A 16,910-nucleotide genomic window follows, 5' to 3' on the forward strand; every position below is an offset into this window, starting at 1 on the left:
AGCACCAGAAATTTAGCCAAATGATTGCTGATTTTTAATCTGATAAACAAAAATGCAGATTACATGTAGATTTACAAAAAAAAAAAAAAATTTGATAAATATGTTTTATACTCTAGCAACATGTGCCCACCAGATACATGTCGAGATACTGTATTCTAGAGTTTATAAAAAAGAGCCCATGCTTCCTCTAGAAGGAGGAGTTGCAGGAAGCCAACATCTATTTTAATCTAGGTCTATGCAACAGAACTCCAAGTGATCAATAGAAATCACTTGGGCAACTTTGGCTCCTAAAGGTCAACATTTAAAATATAAAATATTTGGGATGAATTTAGATGCCAACTGGAATCCTGCATGTAACTTACTTATATACAGACCAGGTTCCTAAAGGTACAAAAGCCCATTCAGATCATCGTATCTCTGACCAATGGATCCATTTTTATAAAGAAAACTAAAACATATTTATCCGCAGATTCAGAGTATAATGTTAAAAGACTGCTCTTGGTTCCATTTACACTCCTTTAGGTCGCTGTTTTTTGGGGGGTTTTTAAAAAAAAAAAAAAAAAAAAAAAAGATATTCCACCACTCTGAATCCTAAAAAAAAAAAAAAAAAAAACACAACGCAACACTTTTTTTTTTTTTTAAACAAAAAAAATTGTGCAGATATTTACATCTATTTTTACACAGAAACACACAAAAATAGAAACCCAAAACACACATTGCAGAAAAATACTTGCAGCAGAAACGCTGCAATTTCCAAAGTAGTTGTGGTTTTGGAAATCGCAGCAAGTCAATTACACCTACGGAAACGCTGGCGGTTTCGCTATAGGTATAATGGAAGCAGAAAGACTTTGTGAAATGTGCTCTGGGAGAAACCATGATGCGTTGCCACTGGGTTTTTCCCTGCAGTGTTTTTTTTGCTGCAAATCGCTACGTGGGGCCTTAGCCTTAAACAGATCTATTAGACTACAGAAACATTATCTGAATTTGTCTTAAGTTACTAAAATGCCATTGGGAAAAATTTAAAAAGTGATACAAGTTTGTAAGTATGATTGTTTTCAGCAACTAAGTAGTTAAAGAGGTTCTTTCGCAATCTCCAATTCTTTGCCTTCTTTGATAGGAGATACTCCACTGATACTGGGGCATTTGGAACTTTTCTATTCCCTACCATTCTTGAACAATCTGTGTGGTTAGTTACAGCATCCAATATGCCCATTAGGCCGAGTTCACACAAAGTTTTTTGGTCAGGAATCCGCTTCAAAATCAGCCTCCAAAAAAAGCCTCCCAATAGAACTCTATTGGGAGGCTTTTTTTGGAGGCGGATTCCTGACCAAAAAAAAAAAAAAAAGTGTGAACTCAGCATTAGGGTGAATTCACACTGAGTAAACGCTAGCTTATTCTGAACGTAAAACACGTTCAGAATAAGCGGCGTCTAAAGCAGCTCCATTCATTTCTATGGGAGCTGGGATACGAGCGCTCCCCATAGAAATGAATGGGCTGCTTCTTTCACTCCGTGCAGTCCCATTGAAGTGAATGGGGAGTGCCGGCGTGTACGCTCCGGCATGAGCAGAGCTTGCCGTATATGCCGGCACTCCCCATTCACTTCAATGGGACTGCACGGAGTGAAAGAAGCAGCCCATTCATTTCTATGGGGAGCGCTCGTATCCCCGCTCCCATAGAAATGAATGGAGCTGCTTTAGACGCCGCTTATTCTGAACGTGTTTTACGTTCAGAATAAGCTAGCGTTTACTCAGTGTGAATTCACCCTTAGGCTCTCTACTTTCAGGTGGGTGGTCCCTGTCCTTCGGCTCCAGTAAAGGACCTCCTACCTCACAGTAGAGAGCCTGCTTAACATATTAGGTGCTGAAAATATCACCACTAATTGCTCTAACTATAGGGGCTAGAGACAAAAATACCAAAAGCTGTTGGAATCAGTGGAGCGCCACCTATTGAAGGATGCAAAGGGTTGGAGTTGGTGGAGGAGGAAGGTCTTCTTTAAAGCACAAATCTTAATGTACAAGTGCCCCCTAATTATTGAAAAGGTAAAATGAAAATAGGGAGGAAAAAGAAAAACTAGAAAAATTAAATACAGAACTATCATTTCCCAATGTGCTTGCACTGGACAAACTGATGCAAATGAATTAACGTTCTTGCAATGGCTTTCTAATATCTCGGGTTATTAATTAAATAAACCTCACTTCAATATATAGAGAAGCTTGCATCAAGCATTCCAAAGTGCTTCACCTGAAAGTAAAGCTATAATATACAGCAGCATAAAGCACCCTTTATCCATTGACCATAATCCAGAAAAGGCATGTCCAGTTAATGATTACTTAGAAAAAAAAGACACAAACATAAAATTAAAAAGGAATAAATGCCAGCACATCACATCTTCCACAAAACAAAGATCCTTGGTTCACTGCTAAGCCTGTAAAGTAGTAGTTTATAATATATAGCTTAGTAGGGGCTCAATCGTGTCCAGACATTTTGAACTTTTCCATTATGGGCAGCTAGGTCATGTTTTTCCGAATGTAAACCCTCACTACCAAAAGCTGCCGAAGAAATAATGTCTGTCTTATCTAAGGGAAGAGGAGTGCAGTGACACAGTACGGTAGGTAAGGCTCTACCATGATTAGCTGCAAACCCCCCTTAAATTTACACGGTCTATACTATGTGTAAGGGATGTGTGCAGAATTTCCAGTGTATCCGGAGATGCAGCTTTACACCGTTACTTTCTGCTTGTACGAGCTGACAGGGAGAAACCCAATCACAGCCAGAAGGAACTGAAGTGTGAAGCTGCATCTCATAGGAGAGTGTGCCAGGGGGGGGGGGGGGGGTTTACTGACAATTTTACGTTACTAGCAATATCTGTTCTTAGATAGGGCTCAGAACAGAACAAGTGCAGTGTAATAAAAATCTGCCCCGTCTCTGAAGAGCCAGAGGCATTAAGTGAACCACATCAGAGAGGAAGAAGGCATCAACATGGTAAACAATCCATGAATGGCACAACAACTAGAACAGGAATACAAACGAACCTGTACATTATTCTTTAATAGCCTATGCTGCACTGTAAAGTCAGAAAAACAAACAACAACAACAACAACAACTGCTTGAGTGCTTTTTTCCATTTTTCCCAATTACTTAAATCAGTAAGAGACACGGTTACAAGTGTCTGCTACTGAACAGCAATGCACTTTAGAATCTGACCAGGTCTTTCCTCTACAAACCTAGACTTCTAAAATGTGGTACCTCCCATTATAGATTCTGACTTGCTTTCATCACAACATGGGTATTAACCAGAATGTGAAGAAAAATATTTTCACTCTGTAACATACCACTATGCAACTACTGTATTGGTACCACAATAAGTAAAAGGTTTAAGATGGCTGATAATGCAGTCTCAAGACATTCAACCATATGAAAACAGGTGAACGGCCTACCACCTTTTACACTTCTGCTTTGGAAGAGGACTGATAAAAATTAACAAGCCACCCAGTAATGGTTTAAAGTATGCATTTCAGCATCATAAGGCTGGACTTACAGAGCGATTTTTGTTGCGACATCCAATGTGTGATTAAACATCATTGTATCTGGAAAGGTGATGCTGCCCAAAAATCGATATGTAGCCAAAAGATATTCTTCCAGCTACTTATAGGCAATTTCAGTAAGGTATTTTCTGCCAGACATGCCAGTTTGCTTTATCAAGCTATATATCTAGTCATTTTTTTCTCTGTCTGCATTCAGTTTTTTGGAGGGAGATCTATTAGCGATCACATCACTTGCTGTCCCATTTTTTGATACCAACTGGTTGGTGACCTCAGATGCTGACGTTACTTCTGACGTGCTCTCTTGTATCACAGTGCTGTGGTTTTTACTTTGATCATTCATTTCAATAAATTCAAAATCGGCTTCATTCCAGTGTTGAGCATCCTCTTCCTCTTCCTCCTCTTCTATTCCAGAACCTGAAAGTAAAGCCCGCCGGTCCTCACTTTCAATTCCATCCCACCGAGATTTGTCTCTTGGGCAAGTGGCCAGTTTGTACATAATTGGAAATAGAACAGCAGTCAACACAGAAGAGGCCAAGATTGTATACATAAGTACTGGATAGGCAGGAAACAATCCCTGAATATAACCTACAGAAGCAGGAATAGCCATTTCACCTAGGGCTGCCCCAACAACAAATAAAGAGGCAGCTTTTCCTCCTATGGTTGTATACTGCTGTGCCCAAGAAAAGCCACTTGGAAATGTAGTAGCCATAGAGGCACCATAGAGTGCACTACCAACCCATAGCACAATGGGGTGGGTATGAAAAAGAAGTAAATATAAAGATGAAACCAAGCAGCCAATCACACTAAGAAGCAGCATAGTGCCAGGGTATAAACATGTTGCAAAGCAGATGGCCAAACCTCGAACTGCAGCAAACACTCCCCAAAATATCGAATTTAGTCCTGCAGCTTTATCATGGTCCATTTCTGCTGTAGTGATGGCATAAGTAAAAATATAGGAACCATAGGCAACTTCTGCACCAACATAGCAGAAAAAAAACACAAAAAGAAGAAATATAAGGGTATTGTGGTATTTAGCTGTCCGTGTTCGCTCTTCCGCACCCTTAGCAGATGAATGGTTTGATTGGCTCTTGCTGTACAAAATGAATAAAAATAAAGAGACCAGCAAAATATACATTGCAATAACAATATAGGATAACATTGATTTTTTTATCCCCAGAGGTAAATCCATCAGTTCCTGGGATGTTCTGTTATCACTCAGTATGATCGGTATGTGAAGCTTATCAAGTGGCAGAATTTCTGGGATTATCTTTGCCAATATTGGAGCCAAGAAAGCACCCAAGGCAAAACTAAAGTGAAGGGCTTGTACGTGTGGTCCAGCTTCATCCCCCCAAGTGTTCAGAATGACAACATTTCCACCTGATGAGTAGAAAAACCACAATTAATTAAGCAACTTTTACTTATTCTGTAAACACCAGCTACTCACGCCTAAAGCTATGTGCACACTAGCATTATTAATGTCCGTGGCTATCATTCATCAAAAGAAGAGAATAATGGACATTAATTGTAGCAGAGTAACCCTTAGTTCACATCTGCGTTTGGTAATCCTTTCGGGGAGTCCGCATGGGGACCCCCTGAATGGACTACCAAACGCACTGGCAAATGTAGAGCAGTAAAAACACACGGACCCCACAGACTATAATGGGGTCGTGTGCTTTCCGCGTGCTGCCCACACAAATCATGCGGAGATGAAAGTAGATCACAATCTACTTTTCTGTTTGCATGTTCCCATCTATGGGGTCGGTGTACATTCACTGAACACCGCTTGCCAATGGGTTTGGTATTCTGTTCGGGGGGGGTCACCATGAGGTCCCCTTAATGGATTACCAACGCAGATGTGAACGAGGCCTTAAGGACACAGACGGAACCCCTTCCATCTGCGCCCGTTCCTGCTGACTAATGTAACATGAGGGTCACTATATTCTGAAATGTTTGTTTAGTTTTGCAATGGAAGAAAAAGTTCTGCATGCATGACTTTTTATGCAGTTTTAAAACTCAAAAAACATGACAAAAGAAAGCTTGTCATATTTTTACATGTGGTGAATATAGATAGACATCTGGAAAAAAAGGGGACTCCATCTGCGTCTGTCATTTAATGTCCATTGATCTCAATTGGACATTAACCCTATTACAACGGATGTCAGGTATTTAAATAGGATGAGCATTCAGTTTAAGATTCCTAGCCCACTCCATGCGGACACAGCCTCACATTCATCTTACAAGGCTGCGTTTTTAGTGTAGAGTGTCTTTCTTTTCTTTAAAAATCTGAAGTGTAATACAACCTGGAAAGTTGTTTTTCTGGCCTTACTAAGGAGAAATAATTTTCTGAATTTTCTTTAGAACAATGGTTCAATATTACAGTAACTTGATCAATTTATTTAAAAACAAAACAAAACCTCAAACCGTAATTTTTCTCAATTGTGTAAAAAACATCTGTAAAGTAATGTTCTATGTAGAATAAAAACAATCACATTGTTGCCTACTATACTTTAATAGGCATGGATGCAATAAACTCAGAGAAGCTGCTGAAGACTCTAGTGTTTGTTTTATTAAAGGTAGATTCACACTTTCATTACTAATGTCTTGCTTTCCTTTATCATAGGATGACAGCAATAGACATTAAAGGGGCTCTATCAGCAAAATTATGCTGTATGAGCCCCACATATGCGTGAATAGCCTTTAAAAAGGCTATTCAGGCACCGCTAATCTTATTTTAACACACACACACACCCGTTTTAAAATAATACCCTAAGAACGATTATTCAAATTATACTTACCCGTGCACAGTAGGCGGTTGTGCACGGTCGGACATCATCGTGCTGTCACGCCTTCCTCTTCTTTCTTCTTCCAGGGACGTCCTCCTGTCCTCGCTCTTCCACGCCTTGATCTTCTTTTCTTCCGGAATGAAGAAGTTTACGAGCGTACTGCGCATGCGCAGTACGCTCGCATAGCTCTAAGGGGTACTTAGAACTACAACAAAAATGGCGCCGGAGTGTGCGCAGTAGCAATACTGCGCACGTACAGGATTAGAACACAACCAGCCGGAAGAACAGATCAAGGTGTGGAAGAGCGAGGACAGGAGGGCGTCGCTGGAAGAAGAAAGCGGGACAGCAAGATGACGTCCGACAGTGCACGACCGGCCACCATGCACTGTAAAAGTATCATTTGAATAATTGTTTTTAGGGTATTGTTTTAAAACAAGGGGGGGGGGCTAATAATTGCCTGACAATCGTGCATGCAAAATTTTTTCTTCCCTTACAAAAGTAAACAAACATGACAGAAAAAAAAAAAAATGCTTCCATCATGTTCTTTACATTAGAGACAATAAGAATGGGGGGGGGGAGGCTCGAACTACAATGGTCACTCTATGACAGATAAAAGCAGACATTCAGAACAGTAGGGTAATCATCCTCCAAGTGCTGTATTCACAGCTCCGCTTTCTTCATGCTGCTTCTGTGTGAATTAGGATGGTCTTACACGACCGTAGTGTTTTTGTGGTCCGCAATTTGATGATCAGCAACATAAATTTCACTCCAAAAAGTCATTCTGCAGACATCAGTGTCCATCGGCATACGCCGAGAGAGGTCTATGGGACAGTCCGTGCTGTGGAGTCCATGACTTTGTGGACCTGCGGTATTCAATGCGGACCCCGGTCACGACACACCACGGATAAAATATCTGGTGGTTTAAGAGGCTGCACTGAATACAATAGGTCCACAATTGAGAACCCACAATTGCGGACCATTTTCAGACTAAACTTACTGTAGTGCAAGACCAGTCTTAAAGCTACAAGAGCCGAAATCTTCTGTTTTATCCATTTGCCGTCTATAGGAGACATAGTAGGTAGTCTACACCAAACTCAGTGGTAACAAATATTTTAAGAAACCGGTAATAAATGCCGCTCATCAGCTAAATAAGCTTATCCTGGAAAGTCATGCGAAATGCCAGGTAGGTTTTAAAGGCATAACTTTTTTTTTTTTTTTTTTTTTTTTAGGGGGGGAGGGGGGGTGTATGTGGAATATTTTCCCCCCACATATTTCATTAACAAATTTTGATTCCTATTTTTAAATCAGACACACTGGCATGAACTCTCTCCTTAGCAACATTCCAGCAATGCAATGCTACAGAGAGTCTGTTCTGTATACAGTTTGTACTATGCACACCGCATAATGGCTAGTCGTAAGGTAAAACACTATAGATCTGTGGTGGAGAACCTATGGCACGCATTGCAGAAGGGGCACTCAGAGCCCTCTCTGTAGGCCTCAGCCAGGCTCAACCATCACTCACTAAAAGGGAATCTGGGACCCAGCTGTCTTAGATCCTCTGGCAAGCGGGCACGTCATTCAAGTGCAAACTACCAATGTAAACCAAGGGTCAGCGGGAACAAGGCTTACACTGGCAGAAGACTGTAACCTCTACACCAATACAGGTGTGATAATGTCATTCATGAGCACCTGCCTTGCGGTGGAAGTAGGCTACTCAGCTGCTCTTCGTGGGATTGCAGGCACATACAGGAGCATGTTATACTGTATGGGGGCCACTATGGAGCAAATCATGCTGTGTGGGGCCCCTCCACTATTTATATCACACAGTATCTGTTTTATAGCAGACATGATATAAGTACAGGCTGAAACAACATTGCACGATCACTATAAAACAGATCCTGTGCGATGGAAATGGTGAACATTAATTGTTCAAAAGTACCAAATGCAAACTTTTATCTTTCAGTACAAAGTTGTTTGTATCATTGAAAAGACTCATTAAAGCCCCATTTACACAACCTTGTTTTGGGGTCCATAACTGTCCACAATTGTGGATCTGCACAGTATTACGATTAAATTGACATGTAGGCACTTTGCGTTAATTTAGTAGGTTTTGGGTTGCAGTTTGGGCACACTGTCTCGAAAAGGTTCACCATCACTGCTCTAACCTGTCTTTACAAGTCCCCACAATCTTTGTATTAGCAATGTAAACTAATGCAATGTAATCTATCCTTCATATCTGTGCCTAACACGGCCTGTATTTTCTGGGAGATATTACTCTGGTGGCGCCTACCACCATTTTCCTTCACAGTGTATCCTTCTGATTAAATAGCCAGCAGACATGCTGTGATGGAAAGTGTATCATTAAGTACAGGCAAGGGACTTAAACTAAGGCCCCTTGCAAACAACCATGGTGTAGGTCAAGGTGCTATCCATGTATTTCACGGATAGCACAGTGACCCATTCTTTTCTATTGGCCCGTACACACCACTGTGATTTTGACGGTCCGGTGTGCGGGCCGCCAGTCCGGGCCGCATCAGATAGGACAGGTCGTATTCTTGGTTATATATCCTTGTCGAAAATTTGAAGTCAGCTCACCTTCTTGTTCCAATATCCAACACTGGGTGTATAAATTCTTACGTGTATTGAAGAACTTCACCTGAAAGCTTGAGTTGGATGCACGGAGATTTTGTTGCCCTTCAGCCCAGGGTGTGGTTCAACTAGTAGAAGTAAACATCCAGCACGCATCTCCTTAGTTTGAATAAAACTTAGCTTTTATTTATCCATATTCAAAAATTGGAAAACATTCAATTTTAGATATAAAAAACGCTCAGTGTGGCTAGCATGGAGGGAAAGCGGGCAGCGTCCGGCTGACGCGTTTCGGAGCCTCTAGGTCAGCTCCTTACTCATAGCCTGACTCTGTGTGAATGAATGTCTCCATAAATAATGGAGACCTACACATGCACACCTGCGCTAATTAGCGCAGGTGTGCATGTGTAGGTCTCCATTATTTATGGAGACATTCATTCACACAGAGTCAGGCTATGAGTAAGGAGCTGACCTAGAGGCTCCGAAACGCGTCAGCCGGACGCTGCCCGCTTTCCCTCCATGCTAGCCACACTGAGCGTTTTTTATATCTAAAATTGAATGTTTTCCAATTTTTGAATATGGATAAATAAAAGCTAAGTTTTATTCAAACTAAGGAGATGCGTGCTGGATGTTTACTTCTACAGGTCGTATTCTTGTCCTATTTTGCAGTCTGTGACTCCTATTAATTTAATGAAAGGAGCCATAGAAGCAAGGCCAGAGATAAGTACTGCATTTCCCAGCGGACCCGAACGACAGAGCCCAGCGCAGGCGTGAACCTAGTCTATCACTGCAAAAACACAAAGAATATAAGAATCTCCGCCAACAAAGAAAATAAAAGGATTATGTAACCTACTACAACAACAAGGGAGAAAAAATGCTAAGTATATTTAGTAAATAAATACATTATGCACACAGGAGAAAACTACACAGAGCCCATACAGCAGTACACGTAGTCCCTAAGGTTCTATACTACATAGCAGGTCACCTTTTTTCTCTCAGAATTCCTATGAATTAAAAGAGAAAATACTATTATTAAGAAGCCTGTATAAAAATCAGATTACAATAGGGCCCAACAGATTTCTACGAGTGATGCATTATAGCTTCATACAACTCTGTGCGCATGATCCCGTAAGATTTTTATTTTTAATCCGCAATGCATTTAATTTTTCCAACTTTACATGAAGCACTGTACTTACCAGTGTCTAGAAATCCCATGGAAGTTCCCACAACAGACATGACTCCAGTAAGGAATATGGCCTTCTTGCACCATGGCAAGACAAATAACCCCGCACAAGTTGCCAGCATTGACAATCCTTACGAAAAGAAAGATAAAACGGTGTCATTGAAGATCAATGCTTAGAGAAAAGAAGGTAATCTACATAAAGTTAGATGACCTTAGCTTAATAAAAGACACAACCTCATTGAATATGAATATAATAAAAGAGGTGTTGAAACTCAACATCAAGCACAATAGGCATATTTTATTATATATGTTACATACCTAGAAGGAGATGCTGATTTATACGGTCAAAAAGGACACCTCCCAAAACAGAACCACCGAGATATCCTAAAGACCTCCCTACAAAAAGGTAAGAAATGTTTCCAACAGTGCTGTCCACATTTGCTGCCAGATCAGGGAATGTTGGACCCAACACAGAAATGGCCATTCCCTAAAAGAAAAGGAATAAATTTAATAAAAATATTATACATACTATAGCTATGTAAAAAATAAATGAGACACTAGGCTGTGAGAATTGCCCTTCTGACAGTGGAAGATATCAGTGTTTAAACTAACAGCACCGATATCACCAGGGCACAAACTAGATAGGCCAACAGTGTGCTGAATTCAATAAAACTGCATATACATGAGGATATGAAAGGTCCTTTTAAATTAGCTGTATACTTAATAAATCAGAAGACCTCTTTCTAGACAGAGAAATTAAATGAATACATTTTATTGGCTACATTACAACTGGATTTTGTTCAGTGATAAAAAAAATAAATAAATCCTTCCTCAAAGCTTACAAACTTATTTTAAGAAAAGTTCTGTCATATGACAAGAATGGAATCTTACCCCATCAATGACCCTTAGGCAGACACTAAACAGAGACTTTCTGTAGAGCAAGTGATTTGTATTCATTATCTTGTAGACAGTCACTTGACATCTGAAAATCAAATCAGTTCTGCTGCAAAAAGTCTCAGCTCCAATGCAGAGATGCAATACAGTCTTGTGCAGATAGCAGTAACAGAAGTGTAGGGTAACCACAGTCAGCTTAAAGGGAAACAGTCATCAGGAAAGTCTGTCAAATTAGTGACAGTACCTTGTAGGGCTGTTTCTACACTTTCTAAAAAGTCTTGAATTCTACATTGTATCTCCATTTTTATGAATATCAGCGATTTGAATGCAAATTAAGTCCAGTTCACACCTGCTCCCCGGTCTCCGCTTTCAGGTTTCCATCTTCTGCCCGAGAAACTGGGCAGGAGACGAAAACTGGCAGTCACTTTTCAAACCCATTAATTTGAATGGGTTGGCAAAGTGTCCTCCCGTGAGCGTTTTGTGGTCTCCGCGGTGAAAGTTTTTTTGTTTTTTTTTTATTTTTTTTTTAACTGGACACAAAGGCGGACATGCAGGACTTTGCGTCCGGTTAAAAAGAAAACGGTTTCACCGCAGAGACCACAAAATGCTCACGGGCGGACACTGTCTGCCAGGTTTCCATCTTCTGTCAGCAGAAGACAGAAACCTGAAAGCGGAGACCGGGGCACAGATGTGAACCCACCCTTAGCTGAAAAGGGTTTTAGCGGCGAGTTTTCTCCTGCTGCAGCTTGACTCTACTCTAGATAACTGCCCGTAACTACAGAAAGTGTAACAAGCTGGAAGAGGTCATTCAATCAATGGAGGGGTGGGGGCAGAGCTGGGCAACAGCAACTTGGGGCAGTTATCTAGAGCAGAATCAAATAAACTTCATAAAAATAAAACCGGATTTTAATATAATATATAATGACATTAAATTCTCAGCAGATGTCAGTAACAATCCATCTAAACCACACAGGTAAAGAAATCAAGATGTCCATAAATTAAGTTGTGTGTAATAATGAGAAAAGATACAGGGAAAAGTATTGAACACACTAAGGCTAGGTTCACATCTGCGATGGGGTCTCCGCTGTAGATTCCAGCGAAAATTGATGGAAAGAAGAGTTCTGCATTGAGGACTTTTCATTCCGCAGGTTTAAGTATAAAAATGGCGGAAACTCAGCAGATCGCATTATAATCTATGGGATCTGTGAAAAACCACTGTTTTAGTGCATGGGCTCTTTATCATTCGGGCTCAGGTATGATTTTGGCTCATTCTTCCACACAAACACTGTTGAAATCCTGAAGGTTCGGTGGACTCCTCTGAGCTTTAGTTCCTTTCATAGATTCTCTATTGGATTCAGGTCAGATGATTGGCTGGGCCATTCTAGCAGCTTTATTTTCTCTCTGTTAAACCAATAGAGTATCCTTGACTTCGTGTTTGGGATCATTCTCTTGTTGAAACGTTCACCCTCATCTTTTCCTTCTTGGTCGTTGGCAGCAGAATTTTATGAAGAAAGCCTTGGTACATTTGTCCAGTAAGTGGCAGGATTGCTTTCTAATTCCTAATATATTCCGGCTGGTGTCAGGACTTTCCATGGCTTTTTGCTCCTCACTTTCTTCAAGTGTTCAATATTTTTTCCCGTGTCATTTCTCATTATCACTCAGAATTTCTGGGCATCTATGGTTTGGTTTCTTTGCTTGTATGAATTAGATGGGGTGTTACCATTATCTGGTGAGAATTTTACTTAGAAAATTGGTGCTGTTCACTACTGATTTCACTCACTATGTATAAGGGTCAATTAGGCAGAAAAGGGGCGCTGATCTGCAGTAACCCACATTTTTGGCTCTGTCTACTGTATAGTTCTGGTAGCTGCTGAGAACATCTGATAGGTGAGGTGCCAAGTGTTGAACACATGCAGATCTGATACAGATGACCTATCCTAAAACAGATATGGCTGCACAGTAACTTTGACTGCAACTCTCATCTCATGACCAAAGAGCACGGTGTCACCCAGTGACTCCTTCACACACACACAAAAAAAAAAACCTCGGTGCTCAATCTTTTTGCAACTAGAACTCAGTTTCAGTACCCTGGAGGCTTTCAACCAGGACGGTGGAGTGGGGGGGGGGGGGGGGGAGTAATGACAGAGTTTAAATAATTATTTTTTTATTTTAATTATATTTTAAAGTCTATAATAAAATTGTTGATGTTATATAATTAATTATGTGCATATTTATATGTGTTAATATAACATATTAATTTTGTTTATATTTACTTTTGCATGAAGTCAATGAGAATTGGCTTAGAGAAACTGTATTGCAACAGTCTGACCATTTCTCTCAGCCACCCATGAAGGAGTTGGAGTCAGTGCACGACTTCCCAATCTCTAAATAGATGCATTAAAAATTATAAAGCAGACAACTGAACTAACCTTTCAGGACAAGTCCATACTATAATTACAATCATCTACAGCATCTAAACAGTTACGGTAACTGCCATGGACAGTATAAAAATAGCTGGTACTTGTGCAATATGGTGGTCAGCTCCTCAGTCCATGCCATATTCCAGTGGGTGGTAGCAAAGAGGTTAATTTTCTGTTCATGTAGCCATATGAACACTTGTTTTCTATAGAAAAAGTTGTAATTTTGTGTGGCATCATTTAATGTTCCTTATAATGTATTGTATTGTATTTTTTGGGTGAAATAGGAAAAAATAAAATAATCTAATTCTGCATTGTTTTTGGGTTTTGTTTTCACAAAGTTCACTCAGCGGTAAAAATGATCTGTTACTTTTATTCAGGGAATCAGTTCGATTATGGTTTATTATGTTTTACTAATTATATAATACTAAAAAAAAAAAAAAAAAAAAAAAGTAAAAATTTGCACCACATTTTCATAATGTGATACCCTTAAAGAATTTCTACATGTAGGTCTACAGATCTTTGAGACGGCCCTTATTTTTTTGCCTTACCGTGTTTCCATGAAAATAAGACATAGAAGAAGTTTTGTTGAATTGCCTAATATAAAAGACAACCCCCGAAAGTAAGACATCCCCCAAAAAACATAGCAGCCAGTTGAACACTGTGCACAATGTTCCGTGTGCACAGGAAAGCCGGCTGCTGCCTCTGCTGTGATACCGTAGGTTGTATCCACTGTTCCTGCTGTAGAATGAGCTGTAGTAAGCATTGTATGCGGCTAGGAGTCCACTCTCCCAGCACATACCACAGCAGCAGGAACAATGGCTACAACGTACAGTATTACAGCAGAGACAGCAGCCGGCTTTCCTATGCACACGGAGCACCGCACACAGCGCTCAGCCGGCTGCAATGCCCGTGAAGTGAGGCTATCCAGCCCCGCCCACCACGACCAACAGCAGTACCAGCGCTGCTACGAAGATGGGGAAGGTAAGTAGCATACCTCCCCCCGCTCCCCTCCTGCACTACCCATGACCGGCGCTCCACTAAGGGCATGTTGTCCCTTCTTTTATTTTTTGCAGAAGAAACATACAACAAGCACATAAGACATCCCCCGAAAATAAAACAGGTCTTATCTTTAGGACCAGAATTTAATATAAGACACGGTCTTATTTTCGGGGAAACACGGTATGAGCTGCAGCTTTTACTGACTATCTAGCGACTTCAGACATTAGGATTCTTTTTTTTGTGCATTAAGTTCACCTTTAAGGATGTTGACCCCTACATCAAAGTTATATAATGCAGACAGTAACCAATTAACTGGTTGATTATCATCCTTTTACATGACTTTTTTGTGTAAAGATGACTTCTCTGGTGGATACGACTGTCAGCTAGACATAGTACTCAGAGTGATCTCTAGTAAACCAGCTGTATTGGGGCAGAGGATGTCCCTCACATAGCCCAGTCTTTTTTGTTACATAAACCCAAACAAATCTGTCAAGCCTTGTTGAAATAAATAAACACATACGTTAGCACGCTCCGCTACCATATTACGCTAGGTTCACACCTGCGTTTGGGGGGGGGGGGGGATGTCTCCATTCTTTGGGTCCACTTGGGGACCCAAAAAACAGAAACCCAATCCACTTATTCCACTTATATGTAGACTATAGCGGGGTCCACAGGACTTTTCCTTTTGCATATTTCAAGCAGAATGGGGGATGGAAACCCCCGAACAGTCACCCAAAACAGGGTTTACCGTAGCCTTATACTTTACTTTTGCACTTGCTTCAAAGGTACAAAAACAAACCCAACAAGCAATTTCTGCCGTCTGACTAGACTAGTTCATAGCCTGGACCCCATGCTTTCCCCCTTCTGACTGCTGCCATGGTCCATATGAGAGAGGGGTTACGTGGAGCAGCAGTGTTGTAAGCCTTAGAGAGCCCTCGGCTGAGTAAATATGCGCAGGGCTCAGCAACCTCCAGCACCTGTGAAGAGGTCGGTACTTCAGGCATATTTACTCACCACAGGTGCTGGAGGTTGCTGACCCCTGTGCTAGATCGATCATAACATGGATACGACCAGATTCGGACATACACCAGTGACTTATACTGGGGCCTAATGGTTTACAATCATCTTGGTGTGATGTATTCCCTCTAACCTGGCAAGGTTTTCAGTTTTTATGTTTATATTATTTTAGATATAATTTCATCGCAATATGATCCTGCAGTGTGTCTGTGTTTCTTTCTTTTGAGTTGCTATGATTCCTAGGATTTCTCTATCTGCTATGTGCTTGTATGTGTTTCTCTCTTGTTATATACTACTGTACCATCCATGAAACTGTATCACTGAAATTTCCCCATTGTGGGACTATTAAAGGATTATCTTAAATTGCTGCTATCAGAATCATGTCCCTGATGGCTAAGAGGGCCTCTGGTTAAGCATTCTTCATTGCTGGCCCATTATAAAGGCAGGCAGGCAGGCAGGCGCCCCCCCCTCCCCCCTATATACAGGGACCTAGTATGTGGTGCAGCATTCCCACAGGTGACCCTACACCTGCACGCCACTCCTGAGCCCGAGCACATGCTGTATATGCAGACTGCCATTACTACTGGTAGCCAGCAGAGGAGTGAGGAGACGCCACAGTGTCCGGTCTTATCACCACTAGCAGTGACTGGGCACATGACAGGCTGCAGCAGCTGACACAAGCTCTTACCAGCCCCAGGAAAGCGGCGCACATGACGGTGGTCACACAGCACCTCAGCCCCCCGCACTGCTGGCCTCCTCTCTCCCTCAGGCCTCCAGACACCAGCCGCACTTCATCCTCCACTCTCCTTCGGCGACTCCCGCTCTCCTCATCCTCCCGGTTTCCTCTCACACTTGCCGACCGCTTCTCAAACAAAGTGTCTTCTTCTTCTTCGTCCCCGGCCTCGTCGTCTTCTGCCCGGGCGAAACGCACCTGCTTCTTCTTTTTACCGTTCCCCGCCATGTCCCGATATCCCGCTGCACTTACAGCCGCGGCCTCATGGATTCCATCGAATCCGGCTGCAGCGTCTTTTCTCCGGGAACAACCCGGATGTAGCAGCTGCAGCCGAGCAGTGACAGGCCGGGTGTACCTGGGGGGGAGGAGCGGGAAGAGCCGGCCCCTTCTCCTCATACTCCACTCTCGTAGTCTTGTGTCTAGGCTGTCAGTGGAGCTGTAGTGGTGGTCCCCAGCAGTGCAGCATCCTCCTACTGTGCACAAGCCTCATACACAAGCAATACACGGGTACGGTGTCCGTTATGAATTACACACATTGGTATTAGTTCTTGTCATCTGGAAAGAAAACATCATTGCTGCTAGGAACTTTACTCGGGCACAATTATAATACGTGCATTTGTGGAACAGCTTTTGTCCTAATACTTGGTGTAAAACTTACTACCTAGGAAATATTCTGGCACCCCACCTGAAGGTAAGTTTACTCTGCTCCTCCCATATCCTGGTACCCCACCGGAAGGTAAGTCTACCCTG

The 16,910-nt window shown here is 41.6% G+C and overlaps 1 protein-coding gene across 1 annotated transcript; it reads right to left on the reverse strand.

Annotated features, from left to right (window-relative positions):
• Window positions 1-1,751: 1,751 nt before the first annotated feature.
• On the reverse strand, window positions 1,752-16,521 carry SLC60A2 (solute carrier family 60 member 2). Its single transcript, XM_075268110.1, has 4 exons — window positions 16,116-16,521; window positions 10,416-10,584; window positions 10,111-10,227; window positions 1,752-4,922 (listed from the first exon to the last, which is right to left on the reverse strand). The coding sequence occupies exons 1-4, from the start codon at window positions 16,386-16,388 to the stop codon at window positions 3,712-3,714; spliced, it is 1,770 nt and encodes a 589-aa protein (XP_075124211.1). The 5' UTR covers window positions 16,389-16,521; the 3' UTR covers window positions 1,752-3,711.
• Window positions 16,522-16,910: the final 389 nt, after the last annotated feature.

The sequence above is a fragment of the Leptodactylus fuscus genome, chromosome 3 (genome assembly GCF_031893055.1).
Source record: "Leptodactylus fuscus isolate aLepFus1 chromosome 3, aLepFus1.hap2, whole genome shotgun sequence".
NCBI lineage: Eukaryota > Metazoa > Chordata > Amphibia > Anura > Leptodactylidae > Leptodactylus > Leptodactylus fuscus.